At 43.7% G+C, this 19,351-nt stretch overlaps 1 protein-coding gene across 1 annotated transcript in view; it reads left to right on the top strand.

Moving 5' to 3' along the window:
* Positions 1 to 19,351, top strand: part of LOC124795780 (G-protein coupled receptor 143-like) — a 161,733-nt gene that overhangs the window by 11,197 nt on the left and 131,185 nt on the right. Inside the window, exon 2 of the mRNA XM_047259865.1 lies at positions 12,606 to 12,717. Coding sequence (XP_047115821.1) covers positions 12,606 to 12,717 — 112 coding nt within the window. The remainder of the gene's footprint in view (positions 1 to 12,605; positions 12,718 to 19,351) is intronic.

Consider the following 19,351-nt stretch of genomic DNA (forward strand, 5'->3'; position numbering starts at 1 on the left):
TCTTAAATTATTTTGAGGGGTTAGAGATTCAGAACTATTGTTTTTGCATGAAAGGGTTGTTAGTACTGAATACTTCCCCCAACCTGGATGACCAGGTGCTCTTATGTTGGCATTACCATACCTTAGCCAAGAAAAATATGGAAAAGGAGTAATTAAGGATAACAGAAGCCTCTGAGTGACTTATTTCACCATTCGACCCTAATTTGATTTTCCTGCTCTGAATCCTCCACCTTACCCTTCAGTTGACACTTTTTCTCTCTCATAATTCCTCCTAGCAGTCCATTGGTATGCTCCAGCACACACCCACTTGTTCTGCCCTAGCATGATCTTTCCCATATTTTCCTGTCTCTTAACTGCATCTCCCACATCTTTTGCCTTCCATTTCCTTACCAACCACCCTGTAAGTATGTGTTTATATGTTACTTATGAAGAAGTACTTTGTTCAAAAGCTAAGTGATCTTTCCTCTTTCCTTTGTCTGCTGCTTATCACTTGTTTTAGTAGTTGAGTAGTCATCCATTCTGTTATGCATAAGTAGGGGGCTCGCCGCTCTTTGGCGGGTTCGTGCTTGGCTACCACGGGGCCCCAGCCTTGGCAGCATCTTTTCCCTTCCATGCTGTATGTCTGTCCTCTTGTATGTCTGTCCTCTTGCTGTTCTTTTTCCCCTCCCTCGGGGAACATGTCTGGGCTGTTTTTCGGAATGTTCTCCACATTTTCAGTGCCTCACATCGGAGCAGTCTCACCACTCTTTTTTTCGATCCTTTTTTCTTTCTTCGTACGCCTTGTCCTGTCCTTCCTTTGCTTTGGCGTTTGAGGCTCAGCTTTTTCTTCTTATCCCTGTGCACTCCTGAAGGTCAGCCCACGTGTCTGATGCGTAACGGGTGACTGGGTAACGCATACTTCCTAGCCCCGCGTCGACAGTAGAGTTCACACGTACCCCCGGGTACAGGCTAGGCCCAGGTAGGGGTGATTGCCAGAGCTGCTACCTTCCCAAATTGCCAATTAGTACCTCTGTCAGGTGTTTGGGAGATGTGACATGAGGTGTGAACAGTCACCTAAAGCGGGTGCCCCCTCTTCTGAAGGGGCCTCCTGTTGGAGGGAGTGCACATTTGGAGATGCTGGTAATCATGGAGGATTTTCTCACAATGAGGCAAATCATTCATAGACTCCCAGCTGCACCATATTTCCTCGTGGTTTACTGTACTGAAGGTGGTTAGTCTTTCGCAGTAGTAAATCCATTTATTACACAGAAAGGTGCTGATGCAATATACTGGCCCTGTGAACTCCTCCCCCTGTGGGTTCGGGGTTAGAATAGGCCCGAGGTATCCCTGCGTGTCGTAAGTGGCGACTAAAAGGGGGTCTCACACTTTTCAGTCCTGTAAGTTCAGGTCCCATTTTATGGTTTGACCTGCCATTTTCCAAATTCTGCAGAAGTGCAGGCCATATGGAGAAGGACACCTTATGTGGTGCATGAGTTATCCATAGTGCATTTAGATTTGATCTGCTGAACCTCTTGTCATGGCTTTGCATCTCCACCTGCAATTCAACTATTTGGGCAAAGACACTTTCCAGGGTATGCAATCTTCTTCCATTGTCTCCTGTCTTTCGTTCCCATGACAGTATTGGATTTCTCTGCGCCTAATATCCAGCACAGTAGCCACTCCGGTGTGGTGGGGCCGTCATGTACCCATTTGGTGGTAGCCCCCTGACAACACAGGGATCTCACTGCCACTGCTGATGCCTGAGCTGTAAACTCCCCACGTATGCCAAGGAGTAGATGCCTGTCTTCCTGGTGCATCAGGGCTCCCAGCAACGGCCATCATGCCAGGTGGCCTTTGCTGTGGCTGGGTGGCACCTGTGGGAAGAGCCCCTAATCGGAGTGAGTGACATCAGGGCAGATGATTCACAATGAAGTGGACTAAGTCATCTCTTGCTGGTGACCGTATGGCACCTGCAGTCTCTAAGAAGGGCAAGATCGAGAACAGTGCTGACAGATATGACCCTAAATCATTTCCCTCCATCGCTACAACATGGGAGGAAGAGAGTCATATTCGCCTTGGTATTTAATCTGTAGCAGAATGGACGGGGACTCCTTTCTACCTATGAAGCCTCAATTTTTGTTGAACATCTTGAGGACAAGTTTGGGGAAGGGACAGTGCTGTCCAAGATGAGAAGCGGTGCAATCTTGATTCAAACAGCATCTCCAGCTCAATCCCTACTCGCTTGTGACCGGCTGGGTGATATTACTGTTTCCGTCACTCCCCATAAAAGCCTCAGTACGGTCCAGGGTATTATTTTCCATCACGACCTCCTCTTGCAGTCTGATGATGAGCTCCATGCCAATTTAGAACACAATAGGAATGGATACAAATACTCAATCGGTGGCAGCAGGTAATCCTGAAGCGTAACCTGCCACGTTGCATGTTTCATGCCTTCCCAGCCTCATGGTTACGTCATCCTCCAGTGGAATTGCTGCAGATTTTTCCGCCACCTGGCTGAGCTAAGCCAAGTATTAAGCTTTACACAATGACTTATGTGGTAGTGACCACTTTCCCATCTTCCTGTCACTCCCCCAGAGCCATTCCCGCGGACGCCTACCAAGATGGGCTTTAAACAAGGCAGACTGGGAAGCTTTCACCTCTGTAGTCACCGTTGAATCTCCCTCACATGATACCATTGATGTGGTACTTGAGCAGGTCACTAGAACAATAATTTCTGCGGCAGAAAACATGATCCCTTGTTTTTTAGGGTGCCCCCATCAAAAGACAGTACCTTGGTAGTCACCGAAAATCGCTGAGGCCATTAAAGAGTGTCAGCGAGTTCTACAGCGACATAAGCAGTGCCTTTCCCTAGAGCACCTAATAGCTTTTAAACGGCTCCATACCCCACGTCCACCAGGTTATAAAAAGACGGAAACAGGTATGTTGGGGAGAGGTGCGTCTCGACCATTGGGAGCCGTATGTCACCTTCCCAAGTCTGGACAATGATCAGAAGTGTTTGCGGGTACCAGACCCCAACAGTTGTTACTGGCATTAGCATCAGTGGTATGTTAGCAATTGCCGACCATTTTGATGAGCACTATGCTCAAGCCTACGCATTAGAGAATTATCCCCCAACATTTCTCACCCTCACATGGCGGATGGAAAGGAAAGCCCTCTCGTTCACTGAACGTCATATTGAACCCTATAATGCTCCATTTACAGATTGGGAGCTCCTCAACGTCCTTGCACATTGCCCCAACACAGCTCCTCGGCCAGATCGGATCCACAGTCAGATGATCAAATATCTCTCATCCGACTATAAGTGACATCTCTTCCTCGTCTTCAACCGGATCTGGTGCAATGGCATCTTTTCATCACAATGGCGGGAGAGGACTATCATTCCAATGCTCAAACCCAGTAAAAACCCACTTGATGTAGATAGCTATCGGCCCATCAGCCTCATCAACATTCTTTGTAAGCTGTTAGAACGTATGGTAACTCGTCGGTTGTATTGGGTCCTGGAGTTGAGTGGCCTACTGACTCCATGCCAGGGCGGTTTCTGCCAGGGTTGCTCTACCATTTATAATCTTGTTTCCATCGAGTCTGCCATCCGAACAGCTGTTTCCAGACACCAACACCTCTTTGCTGTCTTTTTCGATTTGCAAAAAGCTTAAGACATGACCTGGCGACACGATATCCTTGTCACATTATATGAGTGGGGTCTCCGGGGCCCGCTTCCAATTTTTACCCAAAGTTTCCTATAGCTCCGTATTTTCTGTGTCCAAGTTGGTGCCTCCCATAGTTCCCTCCATATCCAGGAGAATCGGGTCCCGCAGGACACTGTACTCAGTGTATCTCTATTGTTAGTGGCCATTAACGGTCTAGCAGAAGCTGTCAGGCCGTCGGTCTCACCTTCTCTGTATGCAGACGACTTCTGCATTTTGTACTGCTCCTCCAGTACTGGTGTTGCTGAGCAGCACCTACAGGGAGCCATCCACAAGGTGCAGTCATGGGCTTTAGCCCACAGCTTCCAGTTTTCAGCCTCGAAGTCGTGTGTCATGCACTTCTGTCGGCATCGTACTGTTCATGCGGAAGCAGAACTTTACCTTAATGATGATCCACTCACCTTAGTGGAGACATATCGATTTTTAGAAGTAGTTTTTGATGCCCGATTGATGTGACTTCCTGATCTTAGTCAGCTGAAGTGGAACTGCTGGCAGCACCTCAATGCCCTCCGTTGCCGAGCAACACCAAGTGAGGTGCAGATCGCTCTATGCTGCTGCAGCTCTACAGAGCCCTTTTCAATCCTGCCTTGACTATGGGAGTCTGGTTTATGGTTCAGTGGTGCCCTCAGTGTTGCTTTTACTTAACCCAGTGCACCACTGTGGTGTTCAACTGGTAACAGGAGTCCAGTGACCAGCGTCCTGGTGGAGACCAGTGTCCCTCCATTGAAAGTTAGGCACGAACAACTGCTCACTCATTACGTTGCACACATTCATAGTTCTCCTGGGCATCCGAATTACCATCTCCTTTTCCCATCCATGGCAGTTCATCTACCGCATCGGTGGCCCAGATCAGCTGGCGGCCATTTCTTGTGCTCTTGAGCGAATCTGCTCATGCCCTGACGAGTTGTTTCTTCTCTGTACTGACTGCTGTTTATGTGGACCCCAGGCCACGTCGGAATCCCTGGAAATGAACTTGCCTACAGGCTGGCCAAACAGGCTACACAGAAACCGCTTCTGGAGATTGACATCCCTGTAACTGATCTGTGATCATTGTTATGCTGCAAGATTTTCCAGGTTTGGGAGACAGAATGGCATAATCTCAGTACACACAACAAACTGCATGCCCTTAAGGAGACTACGAATGTGTGGGAGACCTTCATGCAAGCCTCTTGCAGGGACTCTGTGGTTCTGTGCCGGCTCCGCATTGGCCATACGTGGCTAACACATGGCTACCTCTTCCATCTCGAGGACCCACCTCGGTGTCACTGTGGCTCACATATGACTGTCGTCCATATCTTGCTGGACTGCCCACTTTTAGCCACTCTGCGGCGGACTTTTAACCTTCCCAGCACCCTACCTTTGGTGTTGGGCGACAATGCCTCAATGACAGATTTAATTTTACGTTTTCTTCGTGAGGGGGTTTTTTATTGTACCATCTAAGGGTGGGCATTTAGCTTTCTCCCTGTGATCTCCACCCTCCCTACATTTTAACTCTGTTGCACTTTCTTTGCATTTGTTTGTCTTGGTGGTCGTCTTTTTCCCTACATGTGGTCATATCGCCTTGTCTTTTTGGAATGGGCATTTTAATGTGTTGCAGAGTGGCTGGCTCATCCTCTTTTATTATTGTGATCAGCCAGCCAAGACCATCTGCCCTATAGTTTTAATACCTTCTTCTCCTTTTCCTTGTGGTTTATGTTTTCCCCATTTTTTGTTCATTCCATTTGTTTTATTTTTAGTTGTGGTGTTGGTTGTTTTTGTACCTTGAGCCTTGCTTGCGTCAGGAAAAAGGGACTGATGACCTTGTAGTTTAGTCCATTTATACCCCAGGCACAAAAACTGTTTACAGCTTTGCTCCTCCACGGCTATCTTCTTCATGTTGCGGTCCATAGAACACTGAATTCTTCCAGTATTGTTATTTACACTAGGCTGCTTAATGGTATGACAGAGGCAGAAATTTAAATGTACCTGTCTGATCAGGGTGTCACTGCCGTCCATCAGATGATGAAAAAAGCAGATGCCTCCTTAGTGCCCACACGCACTCTCTTTCTCACTTTTGATAGGGTGGTTCTTCCATCAAAGACCAAAGCAAGTTATGACGTTATCACAGTCACACCATATATTCCGAAGGCGATGGGCTGCTGTCAGTGTCATTGTTACAAACACACTCGAGAATCCTGTCGATGCCCAGCGAAATGTGTAACCTGTGGCAGGGATGCTCATGAGGGCGATTGTCCACTCCCCCTCACTGCTGCATCAACTGCTGTGGTGACCATGCCACTTCCTCCCACGAAATTCCCATGTATCTCGATGAATGGGCTGTCAGGAGATTCGGGTGAAGGAAAAGTGCCTTACCCAGTCACTCAGAAGTTGTTGGCTAGTCGGAAACCCTGCATTCTACCATCTGGTACCTATGGTACTGTTCTTGCTACCTCTCATTCCACGAAGTACATGGCCACACATGCATGCAACCTCAAATTCAGCTCTGTGGTTGCAGTATCACCCAGTGTCATGGTAGTGACCCCATCTCCTTCTTCAGCTGTACAACACACAACCAAACTTTAACCTCACAGGCCGAAGTCACCTGCTACACAACCTGCAGGCCACAAAGGACAGAAGGAATATTCTTGTGAAGACTTCCCGCATCCCCCCAAGCCAACCAACATCTGAGTCTTCCTCTGTTAACCAGCAAAGGTCAGAGAAGTCAAACAAAGGCACACACTCTTCTTTTTCGCCAATTCGAAGAGCCTCTTCACCAATGTTGCCATGTGATACCCTTGCCTAGCTGACCTCCATGTCGTCGATGCGCAATACCAATGGTTCTGCTGCACTGGACTCCGAAGGCTGACAGCAGGAGAATGCAGACACTCCTGTAGACCTCATGGAGCAGGATCCTCCTGTCTCTGTACCCTGTAGCAGCAAGTCTTCGAAAGCTGACACTTTGCAGCTGTCAAGGTGACACCCCTTCATTTCTTCCTCATCATGACACTCCTCCAATGGAAAGTTCGTGGTCTTCATCCAACAAAGAGAATTTACAGCTGCTCTTAGCATCGCAGTGTCCATGTGTTCTCTGCCGTCAGGAAACAAAATTGCATCCTTACGACCGCTTTGAGCTCTCGCATTTCTTCCCAGTCTGTTTTGACCTTCTCACCGAGGTCAGCATTCCATCTCATAGGGGTACCACGCTGCTCATACAGACGTTCATAGTCAACCCATCTCCGTTACTACCCGCTTTGAGGCTGTTGCAGTTCGCCTTTGCCTTCCTCACTTGACCTTTGCTGTTTTTACCATTTACATCCCTCCATCATTCAGTGTCACCAGGGCACTCCAGCTTATAGGGCAGGTACCTCATCTCTTTCTGCTGCTTGGCGATTTTAATGTGCACCATCCACTTTGGGGGCTTTCCAGTACCTGTCCAAGAGGTGCCCTCTTGGCTGACCTTCTTAATCAACTTAGCCTCTTCTGGCTTAACACATGAACACCCAAGTTCCTTTCAGACCCAAAGCACACGTGTTCCCATTTGAACCTCTTTGTCTGCAGTGTACAGCTTGCCCATTGTCTCGAGTGGTACGTTCTCTCTGACACATACTCGAGTGACAATTTCCTGTATGCTATTGGTCTGCTGACTCCTACCCCACCTACATGCAAACCCAAATGGCAGCTTACTAAGGCCGTGTCCTACATGAGCAACAGAAGCGAGCGGCATCCCGTGACAGCTTCAGGCGACAAAACAACCGCAGGTGTGGTTACGGAAGTGTCCTTGAACCACATCTGTGTCACTGCCTGTCTCCCGCTGCAACTGGAAATGTTTGAATTCAATCATGTTTGAATCTTGTCACTGCAGCATGCGCGACAGAGAGCGACAGCCACGTGTCTTGTTGGCAAAGCAGTGGAGCAGTTGCGACAGCAGCTATGAATTACTTAACATCCGATTTTAAGAAAACTATTCAGTGAAAAAATTTGAATCTTCCGCAACCTATAGCTTGATATCTTTAAACGATAGAGGTCTGAATTTATTTTCGTTATTCATCATAGTTCCTGTGCTGCACGAAATTGAGTACATGGCCACATGAAATTTTTGAAAATTTGCAGAGGTAAAATCACATTGTGTAGACTTTCTGTATAGTTCATTTAAGGCCATACATTATTATGTATGAAATGTAACCAATGTATCTAAATTGTATTTAAAGTTGAGACCAGAATATCATCTCTCTTCATTCTTGAGATATTGGTTGTTATATCCACGGACGGGTCGCTCGCCGTGCGTCCAAACCTTTCCTGTGCTTCAGGAATCAAGTGGTCGTAAAACTCGTCGTATCTCATAAAAGGTTCAAGATATCGAAATGACGAATTTTGGAAATGACAGCACACAGAAAGGACTATTTTATCATATGATTAACACTAGATACATTTTTGTAAATGCGTGAGCAGAGCCAAAAACAAGACTTTATAATTTACACCATGAGGTTTTGTCCAAATTTTCATAGCCAAACAAAGGGAGAGAAACAGGTAAATGGGGTATCAAAGTGACCAGCATGAGGTCTACTTTGGCATGAAAATATTTAACTGCTTGAAAGTAATCAGGGTAATTAACAAAAACTTAATTAATAAGCTGAGGAAAAATTGAAATATTTCACGAAAAGCTGCTGTAAAAGAAGTGTCAAAAATTTCGTCTGTTCAAGACGTTGCTATTTTGCACATAAAAAGATACGTTGGTGCAGTATTTAAATGTTAAAAAGGCTTCCTTCAAATCAATGAAGACAAACAAGGAGTCCATAAGATCATGCTTTCTGAATAAAACTTGAAATTAAAAAATGAAAGAAATCAGCCAAATATTTTATGAAATGATTTGTGTAAAAGAAATAAGTAGATGAGAGAAACGTTCAACGTGCCTTTGAATGATGCTCGAAATCCTGAACAGAAAATGAGGTGCACCAAATGTTTCCCTAGTGTGGTCTACTGACAGCCTATTTAAATAAATCTTCACACTGGACAATGTTGATATTGAAGTGCTTAACAAGACTCTTCTGTACCTACCAAACAGGCCACAGAGCGAGCTTCTGACGCTTGTGGAAGAACTCTGATTGGCTCACACCCAGCTCCTACCCTTCAACTTGCTGCATAAATTAATGTAGAAGGTAATTCTGTAGAATAACGTGAATGAAGGAATTTGCAATACAGCATATGTGCATAGAAGAAAGAATGCCTTCACACAAATACTTGGCCATTCCAGACCATTAATTCTATATAATAATCAACCCCTGGCCACTAAACATGGTGTCCTGCCATTGCTATTATTTTGCTACTCTCTCTCCCCCCCCCTCCCTCCCCCCCTCTCCCAATCCCCCTTGTGTGACAGTTGTAGGAGCTGAGGGATGCAGGACTGGAGTACAGGTGGAATGATGACCACACAGTTTATTTAGTGTGGCAAGTAATTTGACACCTTTGGTGAGGTTAAGACAAATAAGTTTTAAATGTTGGGTTTGTGCCTTTCAATAGGCACTTTGGGCAACTCAGTTGGATTGATAACACCTTGTGGAGACTATGGCTCTGTTTGCTGCTTGAATCACCCCGTGGGTCATAATCAGAAACGTATCTAGGTTGTGCTTCATCTTATCATAAGCCACAGATCAGTGTACCTCCTGCCTGTTGAAGTTCGTTGATGGGTCCATCGGGAGGTGGGACAATGCATTAGCTTGAACATGTTAAGTGATCAGTCTGTAATGAATGTCATAATTACAGTTTCTGCAGAATAAGTCCCACATCTGCAGCATTTATGATATTTCTTGTGGGAGCTTTCACTATGGTCCAAACAGGGCAATCATTGGCTTATAGTTCATTAAATAAACTGATGTACCATAAAGGAAAGTTTAAAATGCCATAGATTGTCCTGAGTGCGTCCCATTCACTTCATGAGGGTGGTCCGTCCCCCCCCCCCCCCCTCCTCCTCCCCCCTCCCCAACATTTATGTGGTGAATGCTATTGGATGTTTCATCCCACCAGCATTTTTATGGAACAGTATAATATGCCGATGTTGTACTGTGACATGTCTGTTGCCAGTGTCAAGTGTCTTCCTGGTGTAAAATTTGGTAGTCAAGGAGTTGATTTTAGACACATTTTAAAAAAATGTAAGTAACACCTTGTGATATGTTAGACCACACACATTTGATATCTTTTTTGCATAGATGGGTAAGGGGTAAGGACTATAGGCTATATTTGTGTATACATTTCCCATAATTAATTAATAATGATCGTAGCTCTTCCAAATTTTTTGGAGCCAGTAGCTTATTTATGGCAGCAATTCATTTGACCACGATCATAAGAACAGTTTTACTCAAAATATGCTACATACAGTATATTTAATGCTTGGCTTAAGAAAACTATGTTTGTCCAGCCTACAACATAATCTGTCAGACAACGTGTAAAATTTTTTGTGGTGTTGTTTCCAAATAGCTTCTGTTATAATTGTCATGCAGGTAATTTCCACATCATGAAATACTGTGGATGAGTTGTTCTAAATAGCACAAAAATATTACAAATTCGGCTGGGACAGTGAATGGCTTTCTATTATAATACTATAAACTCAATGGTGTGTTAATTACCTGTTTCTGCTGTGTTTGTGCGAACACCAATTACACATGCACCTACCTTAGGTCAATCTTCAATACATTTTGCCCATTCACCAGTCCACACATATTATAAAAATGTATGTATGTTTGGGTGTATGTGTGTAAGTTCCACACCTCCTAAACCACTGGACCAATTTCAACCAAACTTGGTGCACGTAGCCCTTACAGGTCAAGCAAAAATTGCTATGGACGTAAGAATAAATCGTAGTTCAGGAAATATGAGAGTACGAACAATGCGTGAAAAATTGCTGCAGCATGTGTAATGTTTAAATGTATCACATCTGTGCTACTAACTATATTTTCAATAAATTTGGCAGACAGTATCCACATATGCCATTAAATGCACCTACAAAGTTATATCAGGCTACTACATATAGTTTAGGAGGTATGACATCATGAACACTGAGATGCGTGAAAAACTGTCCGATTGTGTATGACATTTAAATTTATTACTTCTGTGCAAGTAACTTTATTCGCAACACATTTTGCAGACTGTGTCAAAATATGCCGCTGAATGTACCTACATCATTGTATGACACTAGTTCAAGAGATATGATTTCATAAACACTGAGGTCCTTAAAAATATTCTGCATCATGCATTAATGCTTTTATTGTTTACTACTAAAACCCTCCTACATCATGTCAGCTTAAGAAAATCCTTGACACCTGGTAGCTGGCAGCTGAAAGCTGAGGCCTTACAAATTAGTGAGCAAGGTTTATGGTGTTGATTTAAGTGCAGCCTAGTAGCAACAACATATGATTGTAGTCTGAAACTCCCAAATATTAGAATATTGTATACTACTATGTAGTTCTGTCAGTGGACAGATCCATACAGAGTGGTACTTGGAGAGAGGTAACTGCTGAGTTCTCAGTAACATCACGTGCCTCACGACAAAACATATAGTGATGAAGATTCTTGTGTCTAGTTGAAATTGTCAAACTATGTGGGGTGGGGTTCAAAGTTCCTAATGTCTTAGTCCGTACCTCATAATGTAGACTGTGTTTGCCGATGCAAGCATCTTCTGAAAAATTCTTGTTAGAGCTTTGTGCTGCAACTGCTGTTGATTTTCACCATGCTCTTGTTGTTCCTGTTGATGTGCCATTAATTGCTGTTGCCACAGTTTCAAGGACTTAATAGGACTGAAGATGGATTGGTCAGCAATGTACGATGATTTTATCTGACAAGATTCTAGCACAAATTGTTTTATACAAGTGTAAGGAGCAAGTTTTGTGAAGTGGCACTAAAATTAAAGTCCATGAATCCACACACACTGAAATGTGTTGGTAACAATCACAGTTAGTATAAGCCTGCCCACCCGGCTAGCCGTGCGGTCTAACGCACTGCTTCCCAAGCGAGAAGGTGTGCCGGTCCCTGGCACGAATCTGCTGGGCAGATTCGTGTTGAGGTCTGGTGTGCCGGCCAGCCTGTGGTTGGTTTTTAAGGCGGTTTTCCATCTGCCTCGGCAAATGCGGGCTGGTTCCCCTTATTCAGCCTCAGTTACACTATGTTGGTGATTGCTGCACAAACACTACCTCCACATACACGTACACCATAATTACTGTACCACACAAACATTGGAGTTACACTCATCTGGACTGAGACGTTCCCGGACGGGGGGAGGGGGGGGGGGGGTCCACCAGGACCCAAACCGCACAATAACCATAGGTTCAGTGTAGGGTGGCGGTGGGGTGAGTGGACTGCTGTAGCCTGTTGTGGGGTTGTGTATCACTGCAGGCTACAGTGGGGACGAAGCCTCTCCTTCGTTTCTAGGTCCCCAGTTCAGTACCTACATACATACATATATGGTATAAGCCTGGATGAGAGGAAAGCTAATTCACATGAGATGTTACAATCCAACTTCCCCTTATAGAAAAGCCAATATTTTCTCAAGAAAAATACAGAGTACCAATTGTACCCAAATAGTAGTCCCAAAATAAAAGGAAGGCTAGCAACATGGTATTATTGTGATATATATAACAGACTTCATAGGCATATGCAAACTGAATTTAGTTTGTGGCACACTCAGCTTTATAGGAACTTGTCCACCGAGGAGTTTTTACTCTGGCAACCTCTGCTGGCACTGGGGTTATGAGCAGTCATGCCACCCCCTTGACACACACACACACACACACACACACACACACACACACACATTTTCGATTATAGACAACACATTAATACCATCTCTTGAATATGTTATGAGTATAATTTTTAACGTTTACACTAGTTAACACTAAGGAATGCCACATTTATAAATCTGTAATTTATTTGCAGATGATACCTCGCAAAGAAACAAGTCTTAACCACAGATGGTACTCAGTTTCTGCAACTCGAGGCAGACAGATTGTGGTTTGGTTAGCAGTGGCTGATTTCCTTGCATCATTAGGTAAATTATTGTACTGCTTCGGTGGTTTCCCTAAATCACTTAAGGTTCCTTGGAATAATCCATAGCCGGTTTCCTGTCCAATTAAAGCTTGTGCTTCACTGTAGTGACCTCATTATTGACATGCTGTTGAAGCTTAATCTTTCTATATTTTACTGCACATCTGGTACTAACTCAGATAATGAATATTACATAATGCCAATCCAGCTGTCATTCTTGTAATTCTGATATTTTATGCAGTTTGTATCAGTTTCAACTCAGTTGTTGTTAATTCATCTATTAACTGTTATTATATGAAAGTAAGTAGCTCTTCTCTGTAAATATTGTATTTCTTATATGATTCATGAACTTGTACTATGAATCTATTCTTTCAGGTGTTACAAATTTATTACACTTAGATTGTGCAACATTAACAGATAATTATTTTGTCATCAAGCAGAGCTGTATTTACTGCTATTTGTTTTGTTTTCTGTGCTATTACTGTAACACTGTCACCAAATGTCTGCTGAACTCTCATATTCATGACAATGGTGGTTCAAATCCTTGTCTGACCATACAGATTCAGGTTTTCTATAATTCCTCCAAAATTGTGTAAGACAGATGCTAGGATGGTTTCTTTGTGAAGATACATCAAAATTCCTTCCCCAATCCAACCTTGCACTCCCTCTGCATTTATTTTTTTATCATGGTAAGATTAGATCCTTTTTTTACAGTTCACCAGTCATTCTACATATTTTATACTTTGTCCATTAAGAAACACCTGTTACCAAAAGTCATGCATTTAACATGGAATACAACATTTAGATATAACAACAACTAAACTTTGGAAACACTAGGTGGTGGAACAGAACAACAACTTATTTTCTGTTACTTTCGCTACAATTATTTTCAGCCATTGATCACATATGTGCTTTATTATGTTTACCAGTTTCATCGTTATCCTTTGTTCAGATCTGTCGCAGCAAATATACACTGAAGTGCCAAAGAATATGTGTATTCAAATACATTGAAGTGTAAACAGGCAGAATATGGCGCTGCAGTCAGCAACGCCTATATAAGACAAGAAGTGTCTGGCACAGTTGTTAGATCCATTACTGCTGCTACAATGGTAGATTATCAAGATTTATGTGAGTCTGAGTGTGGTCTTGTAGTTGGCGCACGAGTGATGGACCACAGCATCTCCAAGGTAGCGATGAAGTGGGGATTTTCCCATATGACCAACCCTTCCACAAATTGCTGCAGATTTCTATGCTGGACCATCAAGTGTCAGCACAAAGCTTTATGCCTCACCTGGGCATGTCAACACCAGCATTGTACTGTTGATGATTGGAAATATGTTGCCTGGTCGGACAAGTCTCGTTTCAAGTTGTATCGAGCACATGGATGTATGTTGATACGAAGATAACCTTATGAATCCATGGACACTGCATGTCAGCAGGGGACTGTTCAAGCTGGTGGAGGCTCTGTAATGGTGTAGGGCATGTGCAGTTGGAGTGATATGGGACCCCTGATAAGTTTAGATATGACTCTGACAAGGGACATGTACGTAAGCATCCTGTCTGATCACCTGCATCCGTTAATGTTCATTGTGCATTCCGATGGAGTTGAGCAATTCCAGCAGGACACTTGTGATATTCCACAGGACCAGTATTGCTACAGAGTGGCCCCAGGAATACTCTTCTGAGTTTAAACTCTTCCGCTGACCACCAAACTCCCCAGACATGAACATCATAGAGCACATCCGGCATGCCTTGCAACATTCTGTTCAGAAGAGATCTCCACCCCCCTCATACTGTTACAGATTTATGGACAGCCCTGCAGGATTCATGGTGTCAAGTGTCAGTTCCATCCAGCACAACTTCAGATATTAGTCTAGTTCATGCCACGTCATGTTGTGGCACTTCTGCTTGCTTTTGGGGCCCCTACATGATATTAGGCAGGTGTACTAGTTTCTTTGGCTCATCAGTGTAGAAGAAAAACTAGTTAACTACATTAAAACAAACATAATAAACTACAGTTCACGTTTTTATAGCTTGTATGAGTAATGTGAGTATGATTTGCAAACATACTAATTCTTTCCACTGCTCAATATAAATAAAATGCATCATAAGTTTTTCTGTGCAACATGTATATTTTGAAAGTGCTGCATGTGTAGAGTATCAGTCACTTTATACAGGATGTAATTAAATTACCTTTATAGTAGTTGAGGATTTGTAGTGGAGACAAAGACAGTTAAGTTTAGCATAGGAACTCATGTGCTGAAATGTACCATTTTCCTGCTACACGCAAAATACCACAACACACGTCCAAATCTCCTGCATTTTTGGTTCCACTGTCTAGGGTCTCATGCCCACTGCAGGTTTATTTACGTGCCATTCAGTTGAGTTTGTGATCTCCCCAGGAAGCTTTGTACTTCCTGTTGTGCCTGTGGTCTTTGTTCTTACTATACTACTGTACAGTAGTGATCATTCCTACAGCACAGGCCGGCCGGAGTGGCCGTGCAGTTCTGGGCGCTGGAGTCTGGAGCCAAGCGACCGCTATGGTCGCAGGTTCGAATCCTGCCTCGGGCATGGATGTGTGTGATGTCCTTAGGTTAGTTAGGTTTAATTAGTTCTAAGTTCTAAGCGACTGATGACCTCAGAAGTTAAGTCGCATAGTGCTCAGAGCCATCCTACAGCACAGAGTGCAAGCTGTCATACATTTCATTTTTTGTTTGCTGCTGTTGACCATGGTAAACTACATGTTTGCAGAATACTCCAACATAGTGCAATGGGAGAGCTGCTTGTCATTTGTGAGTTATGCACTTTCCACATCGCCATGCACCTTTGCACTTCCTCTTTGCTATGGTATACCAGTGAGCATTCACCAACAGCAAGGCCAACTTTGGTTCTCCACAGTGGTAGTGCACAACTGAGTTTGAAGATACTGTACTCCATGCAGCAGAAGATGACTTGATGATGTGTACCAGGAACATAGCAGGTAGAGGGAATGTGGATCATCAAACTGTCTGGCATGTTCTGCATGATTAGCAGCAGCACCCACAGAAGTCAGATGCAGTGCAGCCAAAGGATCTTGCATCATGAGCTTATTTCTGCAGGTGGTTGTTGCACCACTGTATGGATGAGCCCAATTTCCCACGGTGGATCATTTTCACAGATGAAGCCAAGTCCACCAGGAAGGGTGTTCCAGTTCCCATAACAGTCACATCTGGCCTGATGAAAACCCACAGTTGCGCACATACTAGCCCGACTGCCTGGCCTGTACATTCTCCCAACTTGAGCCTGCTGTCTGCTACATTACTACTTGTTGGGTCACATGAAATTCTTTATTTATGAGACCCCTGTGGCATCTGAGGAAGACCTACTGGCACTGGTTATATCTGTGGTGGATGCTCGAGGACCAGGCATTGGTTATCATGTGTACGGGAACATGGTATGGTGGTATCATATCTGTTTTGATGTTGATGTTTGTCACATTGAGCCATACTTGAAAGTGAACTCAGACAACAAGCAGCAGGAGCCGGAGAGCAATCTACGTTGGGGTACTTTGCGTGTAGTGGGGAAATAGTATGTTTCCAGACATGGGTAACTATTTTAAACTCAACCATGTAGGCCCCCACTACAAGTCCTCAAAGTCTGTAAAGGTAATTTAGTTACACCCCGTACAATCATACATAGAGAAAACATGTGGCAAGCTTATAATGTCTGGTAAACTGAAAAATATACTTTTATCTTTCTTTTATTTTAAATGTTGTTCAAAAAATGTAAGTCTGCACTAGAAATTGACTTTAACATTCATTTAGGTTTCACAACTATAAACATAAATAAAATTTGCATCCTAATTTTTTGTTATTAAAATAAAGAGATACTATCTGAAACAAGTTGTAAGGTCCAAAATTAACTGAGGCATCTACAATTACACAACTTTTTGTTATACACCCATAGTTTCATTTCTTTCATTCATGCTCTAAAGTAAGCACCTTCTTATGATCGGGAAGCTTGCTTTCTTCAAATGTGCTAGTTTGTGAAGAGTAAAGGAACAAAGACAGATTACAGCAGGTAGTTTGAAAGAGAGGGCACTTGCAGCAATGGTCATGAGAAGAAAGAGAAATGTGAAAGAACCTCATCAGTCATCATCAGTGAGGCAATTGCCACAAATTAGATAACTTGGTCACTACATTAAATGACAATAATTTACTCGTCTGAATGAATTGTTGTGATGATGATGATGTGCCAGCATAAGATCATTTGAAATGTTAGTCGAAGTTTGTTGTCTGAAATTACAGTGACAGTCATGTGGAAAATAAAATCAGGCTGCTCATATTTGAAACCATCACAAGAACAGTATATTCTGTGTTTCATTTATTTTTGTATATTAAACCAAAACAATCACAGCTAAATTGAATGTTGAGTATGTCTGCAGAGGGCAATAGGCATTTCTCAAGAGGAGGGACCTCAGTTTGATAATCTAATTATGTGGTAGACCACTTACTGCTATTTTTTACTGAAGTATATTTAAATATGTATGGTATAGAGTAACGCAAATTTTTCTGAACAGTAGAACCCTGTATGATGTGAAAGAAGAGGTGTCTGCAGAACCAAATCAAATGAAAGGTACATTTTGCTTAGATTTGGATATAGTTGTCTGTAATTTTGTTCATCTTTGATATGTGATTCTTAAGTAGTGTTATAGGCCTCCAGAGATTTTGCAACACTTTCTGATAAACACATAACTTTCAACCAACCAAATATCATTACACAAATATTTTAAGAATGACATAAATGACAATGTTGTTGTTGTTGTTGTTGTTGTTGTTGTTGTGATCTTCAATCCAGAGACTGGTTTGATGCAGATCTCCATGCTACTCTATCCTGTGCAAGCTTCTTCATCTCACGAGTATCTACTGCAACCTACATCCTTCTGAATCTGCTTAGTGTATTCAACTCTCTGTCTACCTCTACGATTTTTACTCTTCTCGTTTCCTTCCAATACTAAATTGGTAATCCCTTAATGTCTCAGAAAGTGTCCTGCCAACCAATCCCTTCTTCTAGTCAAGTTGTGCCACAAAATCCTCTTCTCCCCAATTCCGTTCAGTACCTCCTCATTAGTTACGTGATCTACCCATCAAATCTTCAGCATTCTTCTGTAGACCAAATTTTGAAAGCTTCTATTCTCTTCTTGTCTAAACTATTTATCATCTATATTTCACTTCCATACATGGCTACACTCCATACAAATACTTTCAGAAAAGACTTCCTGACACTTAAATCTATACTTGATGTTAGTAAATTTCTCTTCCTCCCCCAGTGGGTCCTGGGGGTAAGAATAGGCCCAAAGTATTCCTGCCTGTCATAAGAGGCGACTAAAAGGAGTCTCTCATGTTTCAGCCTTTATGTGATGGTCCCCTGTCGGGTTTGACCATCTTTCTAAATTTTCCCAAAGAGCGAGCCAATTGGGGAAGGGCGCCTTACATGGTGCATTGTGTCCATCGTGCATTGTGATCTTTAGCCCACTTTCTTGTCATGGCATTTCAGTCCTGCTCATTCTCCATCTCTTGTGCGAGGACACCTTCCAGGGTGCGTTTTCCACCATGCACTATGCAGTGTCGCTTTCTGCGTCAACGATGACCATGGACTTCATTACACCTGATATCCAGCACGCTAGCCAGTCCATTGTGGTGGGGTTGGCATGTACCCTGTTGGTTGTAGTTCCCTGACCACACAGGGTTCTCTCTGATGATGCCTGCGCCGTTAGTTCCCCACATATGCCTAGGGGTAGATGCCCATCCCCCTGGGGCATTGGGACTCTTGGCAATGGCCATCCTGCCAGGTGGCCTTCGCTGCAGCTGGATGGTGCCAGTGGGGAGGGCCCCTGGTCAGAGCGAGTGGCATCAGGGCGGATGACATGCGATGAAGCGTAGTCCATCATCTCTTGCTGGTGGTGAAACACCAGCAGTCTAAGCATTCACAGGCTCAATTCAATGCACAGAAGTACAACCCCAAATCGTTCCCCTCCATGGCCACACCATGGGAGGAATGTCAGGCTAAGGATGGCAGTGGATCTTATTCACCCCGGTACCTTGTATGTTCAAGAGCTGATGGAGAATCTTTCATGACGATGAAGCCTCAGTTTTTTTTGTTGAGCATTTAGAGGACAAGTTTGGGGAGGTGGAGGGATTGTCCAAAATGAGATCTGGGTCAGTCTTGATCAAAACAGCATCCTCTGCCCAGTCACGGACGTTACTCACTTGTGACAAGCTAGGGAATGTTTCTGTAACCATCACGCCCCATAAGATCTTAAATATGGCCCAGGATATCATATTTCACAGGGACCTTATTGAGCCGCGTGCCAATTTAGAGCATTTTGTCCAGCATGTCCACCGGGAACTGAGGGATAATCAGGTTGCCACCGGTGCCTTCATCTTGGCCTTCGAGGGCGATACATTGCCCAAGAAGGTCAAGGTGATGGTCTAGCGCTTGATGTAAAGCCCTATATCCCTACCCCTATGCGGTGCTTTAAGTGCTGGAAGTTCAGCCATATGTCTTCCAGCTGTACTTCCAGTGTCACACTCGGAGATTGTGGACACCCATCACGTCCCAATACTCCATGTGCCCTGCCTCCCATCTGTGTCAACTGC

The sequence above is a fragment of the Schistocerca piceifrons genome, chromosome 1 (assembly GCF_021461385.2).
Source record: "Schistocerca piceifrons isolate TAMUIC-IGC-003096 chromosome 1, iqSchPice1.1, whole genome shotgun sequence".
Taxonomy (NCBI): Eukaryota; Metazoa; Arthropoda; class Insecta; order Orthoptera; family Acrididae; genus Schistocerca; species Schistocerca piceifrons.